The 11316-nt window shown below is 36.5% G+C and overlaps 1 protein-coding gene across 1 annotated transcript; it reads right to left on the bottom strand.

Annotated features, from left to right (window-relative positions):
* Positions 1 to 3872: 3872 nt before the first annotated feature.
* Positions 3873 to 10349, bottom strand: LOC137740772 (PH, RCC1 and FYVE domains-containing protein 1). Its single transcript, XM_068480581.1, has 9 exons — positions 10299 to 10349; positions 9634 to 9720; positions 8850 to 8939; positions 8647 to 8733; positions 8350 to 8544; positions 6135 to 8192; positions 5722 to 5868; positions 4852 to 5058; positions 3873 to 4004 (listed from the first exon to the last, which is right to left on the bottom strand). Exons 1-9 carry the CDS (start codon positions 10347 to 10349, stop codon positions 3873 to 3875), a joined length of 3054 nt encoding a protein of 1017 aa, XP_068336682.1.
* Between the last annotated feature and the right edge of the window lie 967 nt (positions 10350 to 11316).

The following is an 11316-nucleotide window of genomic DNA, read 5'->3' as shown; positions in this document are numbered from 1 at the left end:
TCAAGAATCGCACCACAACACCCTGCAACAATCAATTAGCCACAAAACCCTAGTTATTAGAGAATTTATGATTAATAAATCATACGTAATACACATAATATTATTGTACGTACAATTAAACACGCAAAAACCAACCTTAGCTAGCTAGGAGAGGAAGAAGAAGATGAAGATCCAAAGCTGGGAACTGAATGAGAAAGAGACTGGAAAACTTGGGAGGGAGAGAGGTTGGAATGTGGGGGTTGCTTGGGGTTTTGTAAATAAGAGAACAAAAAGGCAACGATGGAAAAAGCAAGCAAATAAAGATGGGGAAGCTGCCACCCCACCCCCACCTGATATTTCCTCTCTAGGCTACTTTAACTTTACACATTTCTTTTTCCTCAACCAATCAACATGATCATGATTCCTCCCATCTTTATTAACAAGCTTAATCCATCTCTCTCTCTCTCTCTCTCTCCATTGATCCCATGCTTCGATCTTGTCCTTTCTTGGAACATATTGTCCACGTTTGGAGTCTTATTGGAGGCATTACTGACCTTTTCTGCAAGCATCTATCTTTTCTTAACGAGAAATCGCGGAAACGAATTTCGGCGGCGTTCTAACTCAAGACTGTCATTTTCACATGCTCATCCCCAACATTCCTTCCTCTCTTTTTGTTCCTAATTAGAACCGATTGGAAAACTAATCAGTATCTTCCTTTCGTCTTTTCTAGTCATTGGTATAAGCTAGCTACCCAACCCAACTAACAGTTTTTCCATTTTATTTTTCTCTTCTTTTTGCTACATATCAAATTTGTGGGTTCTAGTATAATTAATCCCACCGCTATTACTTAACGAGGTGGCCTAAGTTTATTAGCAAAAGTATGTAATTCCGCCTATTCTCCGTTATTCATACACGTATGTTCATTTGATGTCCTCAGTCAGTATGGCTGCTAGGGTTAAGTGTTCAACAAAATGCCTCAAAGAGGGTAAGGCCAAGGAATGATACGAAACCAAGGGCAAGTCGGGATGGCATGCGAGATTCTTGCCTTTTGGCATGAAGAAGAAAATTTCTTGGACCCACCACTACATAGAACATGTTTATAGAAACTTATACCACACCCCCCCCCCCCCGGCGACCACCCCAAAAAAAAAAAAAAAAAAAAAATTAGGGGCTGTTAAAGGTACACCAAAAATGTCATCATGCACTCCTATCAAATATATTTCCTCTCTTGTAAGTATTTCTATATGTTTGAAGTGTAGGATGACTTCTTTGAAGTGTTGTTAACATTTCCCAAAATTTATCTCGATTAATAAACCTATTAGAGACATATTTTCAAATTGACTCCTACACTCGTATGGATAGAGGATTATATGATCACATGGGCAACATTGATCATGAAAGTGTTGAGAGTTGTCCCACATCAAAAAAGAAAGTTTTGTCTAAATGGTTAAGATAATTTTGACCCACCCCTCTTACTTTTAATTGGTTTTAGGTTAAATGCTCACATTCTAATATGTTATTGGCACATGTTATTTTTGGGCATCACCATACATGTAGTTCACGAAATGTTGAAAAAATATATATGGTTCACATGTTTCGCTTAAACGACCCCCACACATGAGATGGCGTGTTAAGGTTGTCCAACAATGAAAAATGAAGGGAAATTTGGAAAAGTAACCGTATTTTAGATCCTATATAGAATTATAGCCACCATTTTATTTTTATGATAATTCTAACCAAAGCTTTATGTAAAAGTATTAATATACCCTTATATTAGGGTTTCTCACAACAAAAACAAAACATTTTTTAAACTATCTCGCAACCTTCTGGTTTCTCACCTTAAACTAGAAGAGCACTCTTTGCCGATTTTGCATAATTAAGCAATAGGGATGTTCTGACCATAAAAAAAGGCAACAGGACGTAGCAACCTTTTCAAATTGTCCAATAAACAATGGTATAGTTGGTCAATTGTAGCTTCCAATTCCTAAACCAACTTTTTGATATTTCATATCATGATTTTAATCAAAACTTTAATGATTTTCATGTTCCAATGTGGGTGAATATATTATGAATCCTTCGACAAATCAACAAGTTGATTTAAGAGATAGAAGCTCCAATAAAGCAACCATATCAATGTTTCTTCGGCACTTTGCATAAGCAGGTTAGTTATATGTACTAATTAATTTTTCTCTAAAACTTTTTCCTAATTTTAATATATTTGCAAGTTAGTTAGATGCGCTAATTAATTTTATTTTCCTTCAAAATATGACTCAATTTGTGACCGTGGTCCACTACGGATGGAGGAGGGTTGATAGCCAATACATAGATCGTCAAGCGAAAGCAATGGTAGTGTCAACCAAAGTTACTCATCAAGATCTTATACATGGTATATATAAACGTCTTCGTGTTAGTCAGAGTGAATTTAGAATCTCAGTACATTATCAATGCATGAGCAACTTAGGAATGCAAAATACGATGTGACTAGTTGGGTATGTGAAAGTCTTTTTGCAAAACCGAACAAGATTCCATTATATGTTACAGCATATCCTCTAAATGAATCTGAAGATGAACACCCAATTGCATGCAGTTCCCCATCACCAACAGTGGCAATTCAAGAGAATGATGACATTTTGGGTGATGAACAACCAAGTCAAGTTCTTCAAGACAATGCCCAGATTAGTAAGACTTCAATAGATGTGAGTTTTGAGTTTACTGATGACTATCATGACAATACCAATTTTGATAATGTGCAGACTTATATCATATAGTTGATCTAAATGCCAAGTCATGCACATGTAGGAGTTTGATCTCAACCAACTTCCATGTATCTATGCAACTGCTGCATGTCGAATTCACAACACATCAGTGTACAATATGTGCTCCAAATTCTACACAGCCAATGCAATTGTGTTAGCGTATACGAAGCCCATTTGGGCGGTTGGAAACAAGAGTGAATGGAGTGTGCCGGAAGAGGTGCAAAATAGAGTTGTGTTACCTCCAATTAGACAAGTTGTATCTCGAAGACGCAAGACAAACAGAATCTCATCTTAGGGGGAGGAAAGGATAGTGAAGAAGTGCAATCGCTATGGTGGGACAGGCCACAATCGCCAAACTTGCAAGAATCCAATTAGACTCCATTCCAGCACATGATGTAAATATTTTTGTTTGGGATTTATTACATTATTGGCTTTTATATTATTCGAGATTTATCACATTATTGGCTTTTATGTTTTCAATCACCAATTTAGCAGAAAAACCTCACACAGATTTTAGCTTAAAAGAGTTTTTGCTCCTCTATTTTTATATTCAAATTTTGCTTTGGAGATTCAGTTCTTGATTAATTTTTATGTTTAGTTTACTTGGTTATCTTCAATTCTCACGTTCTCTAATTACATTTGAATATCTATATCTACTATATATATTGATAAAAATAAAATAAGAAGTGTAGGAAATGGAGGGGTTCGAGAGTAGGGGTATTGGGTAGTATTCAAGAGGCCACCTCTTTTATACTTCAAGATCTCAACTAATTGTTGTTTTTTCATGGTTAAGAGTAATGAGGAAATTTTTTGTCATTAAGGGTATATTAGTACTTTTACATCAAGTTTTGATTAGAATCATCATAAAACTAAAATAATGACTATAATTCTATATGGGGTCTAAAATATGGTTACTTTTCCAAATTTCCCAAAAATGAACTATTTCCTTAGCGATTTAATTAACATAGATCTCTCACTTCTATTATCATTTGGTTTTAGTTTAGAGAATTATTATTAGCATTCCAAAAATCACATTCTACACTCCTCACAAGTGTATTTTTCTTTCTAATTATAGAAAGTTTGGAGTGCCAAATGATTTTTTTAAAGTGCTAATAACAATTTTCTTAGTTTATATGCTCACGCTCTAACAGAAAATCCCTTAGACGCATATAGAAGGCCGGGCTCCCAGAAGAAAATGCCAACAATTACAAGGGTCCATGGTTTTGCACTGAGATTTACAGGCCCAACCACATACTGAAAAATGGCACCCTGCAAAACTCAGCAATGTGGAAAATTTAACAGTTAAAACTTACAGATTTCTCTGAGTTCCAGTTGTTTTGGCTATGAGAGCTTTATCCTTTAGGGTGCCACATATTGTCAATGAAGACTAGGGTTTCACTACCTGTACATGGGGATTACACATGCAGGATACTTCATATGGACGGCAGCCAATGCATAAACACAATAAATTTCTTCCCTACAACGTTAATCTACGTAAAAATCTGCCTGCCAATTGACCGTAGATGTACACACGTCCAAATACAAAGGGCAAGTAATTAAAGATCAGCCCTTAAAAGTTAATCTTCTGTAGAGTTCTCATATCCTTCAATGCCATAATTCTGGTATATCAAGCCTTGATTTACCTCCCACCATCTTTCTACATCTTTGTCAGCGAACTTTTTCTGGCTGCTAAACACAACGCCAAGTAGCAACGATAGTCCAGTTTAAATTGATAAGATTATAACACCAACATATATACAGTGTTCTTGGATAATAAGGTAACAAACAGGACAACAACTAAGCATTTTTTGCTTTGAAGAAAAGAGATGAATACGGATTTTAATCTAGAGGATGGAAATGCTCGTAAACAAACTAAACCTAATAATTGATAAGAAGAAGATATGTCCCAAACTTATATTGGTTACCTTCCATTCATTAATTCTAACATACATCATTAATGCGTAAGTATAGCCAGTAAGATCATTTTCAAAATAGTGATAACCTAGACATGGAATAATTCAGATAGAAAATACCTAAAATTCACTCGCTTTAACCCCCTTTGTCCATTTGGCAACACAACAAGCGTGAGATGCACTCCAGGTTCAAATTGTTCTACCCATTCAAGCTTTGCCGATTTAGTGTCCCTACCATGGGGTTCTGACTTCGGCATATCAGACAACACAGCAGGCGAATCCGATACACTATCTACTTCAGGAAGTGGTGTATTTGTATTTAGTGGCGTGAGTTGAGGAAGTTTTGTATCTATTCCATTGTTTGGTTGCTTTCCAGCAGACGCCTTTTCTGAAATAGTTTTAGTTTTAAGCTGCACAAAATAAATTATATGTACTTTCAGATCTTGTAAATTGAATATTTTGGTTTTTTCAATCATTTGAAGAAATGCAAGGTAGATGCATGATAAGTTTCCAATTTAGTGACTAGAAAGCCTACAAAGAAGGGGGAGTGAGAATCTAAGACTCTCATTAGCTGTATTTAAGGTAAGTTTATGTTTAAAACTTTAAAACCATGTGAAGCAACTCTCGTTGTTATGTATCAGGAAAGCATTTCAGAAAAGTTATATAAAGGATGGATAGAGGGGGAGTTACAAGATCCATATAGAAAGATTAATTATTTTGGGAAAATTCATCGACCAGAAAAAGATCCAAGGAAAGAAGCAAAATGGCTTCTCGAAGAGATTGAAAGTAGGATTATGAGTGTGCATAAACAAGGTAGAATTGTAAAAGTACAGATAATAAGAAGGGCCAGATATGAATAATATCGAATGATAAGGCAGCAAGTACAATTTCTACAAGTTCCATGCCATAGAAAAGTGTGTGACAACTGTAAAACATGGAACAAAAATGAAAATCAAGTCGTAAAAAGCAGGCATGAACTTCCTTCAAAAGCAAAATGGAAAGTCAGAGAGTGAAAAACGACAGCATTTTTATAAACATAACCCCCTAATTTTTAGGAGAAGCAACACATTTACCCTTAATGCCAAAGCTTTAATAACCTCCTTTGTTGCCTTACATGTAGCCGCTTCATCCCTTGCCAGAGACCATGTTTCCTCAGTCTTCTGCTCACATTCATGAATCTTCTGGCTTCCAATTTTGCATTTCCTTTCAAGGTTGTGTGCCTACTATGAGCAAAGTGAATGACAGATGCAAAAGATTATAAAAATATATTTTTATACAACTAGTTGAAAGAGTACAAACATCAGTTTAAGAAAAAGTTTATATAAAGTAGTAAAACTTGCCAAACCTTCCTAATTGCCTAAATGGTGACTGTAAGTTCAAAACTAGGAACCAAACACTGACAAGTTTTCATGTGTGTGCATACACCAAAGAATAAGAATAAAAATGGATACGAACATAAGCAACAAAATTAATAAGACAGAATCACCTCAACTGTCAGCCGCTGAATTTCTTCAATAAGCATCTCATCTGACATGGATATGCATTTCTCTGCATTAGTGGCACCGGACATTGTGGATTCTGAATGCACTGGGACGACGGAAGATAAATGATCTTTTGACAGAGAGTTAAGTGCTGTATAATTTTCTCTATAATACGGTTTAAATAGATCAGGGCATGAGACTTGGCCCCATCGTGGCTCTTCGCTCAAGGATGAAGAAGCCGGTTCTAGATGCTGCTGGTTTCCTTCTTGGTTTTTCATGGTGGTGGTCCTCACACGAGACTGGCGTTTCTTGTAACAAGCCTGTTTGATAGATAATAGATGACCGTACTTAGGTGTTTCTCCAGCCTTTTCTTCTTTCCCATCTGGGACTGACTTTTCTTCTGTCAATAGCTTCATGCTACTATGATTTTCTTGCTTGAATGATCTACACGAATGTGTAAGTTTCTGCAGATTGCTAAAGCATGAATCACAGACTCGAAAAGCCTTGCCTTTCTTGGGTGCCAGCAAAGAATCCATAGCCCTCTTACTGCTACAAGAATGGCAGAATAGAAGACCGCAATTGTAGCAGTTGTGCTTCTTCCTAGTAAACCCAAAAGGCAGGTTGCATCGATAACAAGCTGACTGGTCGCTGACAGAAATAGATTTGTGAAAGCAGATTGCAGCTGTTGAATTTGATCCACAAACAACACTTTCTACCTGCCTGTCTCTCAAAGCCTCCACAAAAGTTGGTGTGCTATGATCGTTGATATCACCTAATCCCAACTGTCCATTAGTCCCCTTTCCCCAGGTATAAACATTTCCTCTGGCTGTCAAAACAGCTATATGATATGAACCGGATGCTATTTCTCTAACAGACTCTTCTTTAAGCTTCCCTTCGACCAATGTGATTGATTTATCCTTGGCTTGAGCATTCCCTAACTGCCCATGTACTGAACTTCCAATTGTATAAACTGCACCTTTATTGGTAAGCCCAACAGTCAACATTCTTCCACAACAAACTTGAACAAAATCATGATCCACAAGCTGCCCAACGCAAGTTGGTAAAAGCTTCTTCTCATGATCCACATGTCCTAGCCTCCCTTTATCCCCATCACCCCATGTAAACAACTTCCCACCAATTGAATTGGACCTGAGACAATCAACCATGATTTCAACTACAGCAGCCATGTGCCATGAACCACACGAAGCAGATTTTACCCATAAACCCTTGAGAGATTCTACTTGCTTTGGTTGATAAACACTATCAAGATTTCCATGCCCCAGTACCCCAAAGGTTCCGTCTCCATATGTAAATAAATTCCCAGAAGTGGACACCATAGCTGTATGCCATTCCCCACAAGCGACATATGATACATTTATTTTATTCAACGGAACAGAAAGTTTATGCGGTAACCACTGACTGAAACTCTTCTCCTCGGCCTCTAAACTGGCACCGCAACTTGTGTCTCCCCATGTATAGAGCTCACCACAATGTGTCAGAGCGCATGTTTGATATTCACCACACGAAACAGATTTCACCTGGATCCCATTAAGGGAGTCAACAGGTTTAGGGTTGCTCACATCCATATTGATTTTGTGCCCTAGTCTTCCCCCATTAGCGTGACCCCAGCAGAACACTTCCCCCTGCTTCGTAACTACTGCAGCATGCTTCCCTCCTAAAGATATATTCTGTACATCCATCGTCATAGTTGTTTCTAATAACTTAGGCAGTAAAGAATCTGCTTGCAATCCACTTACATTCCCTCCAATACTTTCACCCCAGATCATGACATCTTTCAAAATATTGTCCTTTTCAATTCTTGAGGTTCCATAGGCATAGGAAACAAACCTGGGAGGTTCACAGTCGGCATCAGAATATATTCGCTTCCTCTTGAGATAATCTGATCCAATATATGGAGAATCTGGAACTGAGATGTCCATTACATTTTGCATATTTGATAGGACTGATTCCGACGAAAAAAAGCTATCAGAAGAAAAAGATATGCCATCAGAAATACACCTCTCAGAAGGTGTTAAAGTAGGACTCCTGCATACGCTTCTCACCTTCAAAAAAATCAATAGACGAAAAATTGAATGATGGTTAAAAATGCATCTCCTAACATGGTCTAACTAAATTAAAACTAAACTCAGATATTGATATGCTACTTATTGAACAATAGAATAGTTGGAGAAACGAGAAAAATGTAAAAGGTATAAAAACCTGGGAGAACTCGTTGCCATCATCCACTATTCCAAGAGTTTGCCTTCTCCTAAAAAGACCTGCCGGACTATTTAGACAACTTTGCACCTGTCTGAAACTCCCCAAATTATTAAGTGGTCTAGGATGGCGATGCAGGGATATTAAAGCCCTCAACCCTAAAATCCAAAGATCACATTGGATTTCATCTTTGCACATCTATATAAAATGAACAATAAAGATTAATGAGATACAATGAGCAAAGGAACTACTGATCGTAAGGCATTGAAGAAATAGACTTAAATCGAGACATCAGATTACCAGATCAAGTGAACATTCACTGTGTGCATAGACAATTGAAAATGATTGACCCTTCCTTTCTGGTTCCAGTTTCCCCTGTAAACTAACCTGTCATAAGTGGAACCGCCTATGATATAGAGCAAAGAAGCATATTGCTAAACAATGTGTGATGTTAAGAGTTAAATAAAACAAGTTAAAATCTGACGTCAATCTGAATTACATACTGTCCACTGCCCGGGTATAATTTTTGTGACTGAGCTCAATTTCAATTGCCTTTCCTTCTTTCTGGAACACCATATCAAAAACTTCTCATCCTGACATCCAGAAAAAAGTGAAACTCAGGTATCCATCATTACTCTGCTTGGTAGCAATAAAGGGACTAAAACTAGTAACTGGATCAACGTTTGTACTGCTATCAAGGGGATATGAACCAATTGATTGTCAGATTCCAATTCTAACTTCAAAAAAGAGTAGCAATGCAAGTAGCACGAAAGTTGAATACTGATTAATAGATCATACAGATTTGGTAAATAGGACATCAGCATGTATAATAGTTCCTCTTCATGCTGGATTTTAATGAACATGTTCAAAACAATTGCCGAGAAATACGTTTTCCAAGCTGGCAATATTGTAGACTATAAATCTTACAGCACCCTCCTGGTAATCAATCACCACATCGCAAATGTGTAAAAGTTAAGCTATAACAAAGGTTTTGCGGTTGGCCAAGAAAATGTTACACAGTGTAGAAAGGTTAAGCAAGTTGTTTGATAATATGCCATAGAAAATGGTCTAAAATCTTAAATTAACCCCATGAGAGTCAGTCCCATGGGATTTTTTCTGGGCTGAGGATACCTTTGTTACCAACCAAAAGACAATTGTAATAATACATTTAAGTAGTGTTCTGCAGAAACAGACAGCTCAATCAAATTTCATGAGCATTGATCCAGAGCTACAAGAAGATTGTACATATTGAAATCATTGATACCAAGTTACAGTACAGAAGTCTACCGTGGAAAGCCGGAAAGGGCAGAACTTGGGCTTCCCTCTTCGTCCATATTTCAGCAGATAAGCACCCCTCTTCATAGAGACAACTGCCTGTTCAAACATCAAAATGGAATTTTTTACCGGACATAAAGCGAAAATCAGAAGAGAAGGAGAGCTTGGGAAAATGGGAAGAGAAGACTCAAAGACTTCGGTCTATTTCTTACTCAACTTGCTTAAAATTCACAATATTATCAAAATAACGGTAAACATGCGACTAGAATCTTAAAATTATTATATTATTCTAACAAGTAGATGGTTCCCCACACAACTTTTGGTTCTATGGATTCATATCAACTGGCAACCTGTTTATGTCTTCAAAGAAAATAATTTTTGACTTAAAGAACTGCAATTAAAATATGATTATTTTATTAAACAAAAGCGATATATGGTTAAACAACTGAAAAGAGATATCTTCAAATCAGTTGTATCTCCAGACTTCAGTGATATATGGTTAAACAACTGAAAAGAAACGTGAATTGTAACACAAGAAAAATTCTGAAGTACCAATAAACAATACTAAATCCCATAAATATTAAAAGAAAATTGATGTAAAAGAATGCAGAATTTAAATACATTGATGGATATGATGAGGATGGAAAAAGGAAAAAAGAAGGGTAAGCAGAGGAAACCTGTTGTACTGCTCTGTCAAATGCAACAGTTGACAAAGAATGTTCGTCCATTTCTGTTTTTTGGAGAGAGAAAGAGAGGAGAAGAAGAAGAAGAAGAAAGGCTTGAATTTCCCCACAGAATCAGAGAACGTGTGAGAAGAAAGAATGCAGTGATGGGTCAGTCAGTCTGACCACTTTAAACTTTTTTTTTTAAAAAAAGCAATAATAATGATAATAGAGGCAAAAATGAGTGACAGATTATGTTTCCTTTATGGTGTTTTTTTCCTTTTGTTTTATATTTTGTGGGACTGCATTGGTTGTTATATGATTAAGATAAGCGAGAGGAACTACACATGAATGTTATATTTTTCTAATGTATTAAAAGATTAAACGAGTTAAATTACACATGAATGTTTGGTACTGGGGTGATTATGCAACCTATCATTTTCCCTTACTTAGAGCAATTGAAAATAACATAATCATTTTTTTTTTGTGAGTACATCGATATTTTTAGGGAATGGGGAGTTCAGCTAAGTCACACAATATGCAGTCTAATTTGATATAAAATTCGTCATCCATAAGATTCGAACCTAAAACCTCTCACTTCCAAGTAAAGAGGAATACCACCAAACCATAGTACTGAGTGGTCATAATCTTGTTTTTTAAATATGGATTTGATAAAATTTGATTCTGTAACGCCATATTTTAGTGCTTTCCTAATGGGAAGAGGTTAGAGTTTAGGGATGCATAATTATAGGAGCACAGTTAGGGATGAATCAGCACAAAATTAAGGGTACCTTAAAGAATGAAATCAAATTTGTATTTTGACTCCTTAATCTGCCCCCGAAGACAAAATTGATTTTGACTTTTTATACATGGATATCCTGTTAGTAATCTTAACCAAATCTTCTATTTACATCAATTTGTATAAGGGAGCACCCGCATGCCCTTCAGATAGCACAGAAGTTGAAGTTGGAGGGGTGAAATTTGATGGGAATCTTGCTACTTGCGGTTTGGCTCTCTATTTATATTGCTTGTA

This window comes from Pyrus communis, chromosome 7 (genome assembly GCF_963583255.1).
Source record: "Pyrus communis chromosome 7, drPyrComm1.1, whole genome shotgun sequence".
In the NCBI taxonomy this organism is placed as follows: domain Eukaryota; kingdom Viridiplantae; phylum Streptophyta; class Magnoliopsida; order Rosales; family Rosaceae; genus Pyrus; species Pyrus communis.
Note: the sequence above shows the minus strand (reverse complement) of the source record. Positions and strands in the feature narration are given on the sequence as shown.

Coding starts and splice junctions, on each gene's coding strand:
- LOC137740772 (XM_068480581.1), bottom strand. CDS start 10,349: ATGGACGAACATTCTTTGTCAACTGTTGCATTTGACAGAGCAGTACAA. Junction 8,545..8,646: donor GTGAATGTTCACTTGATCTG/GTAATCTGATGT, acceptor CATTTTATATAG/ATGTGCAAAGATGAAATCCA. Junction 5,059..5,721: donor TTAAAGCTTTGGCATTAAGG/GTAAATGTGTTG, acceptor TATTTTGTGCAG/CTTAAAACTAAAACTATTTC.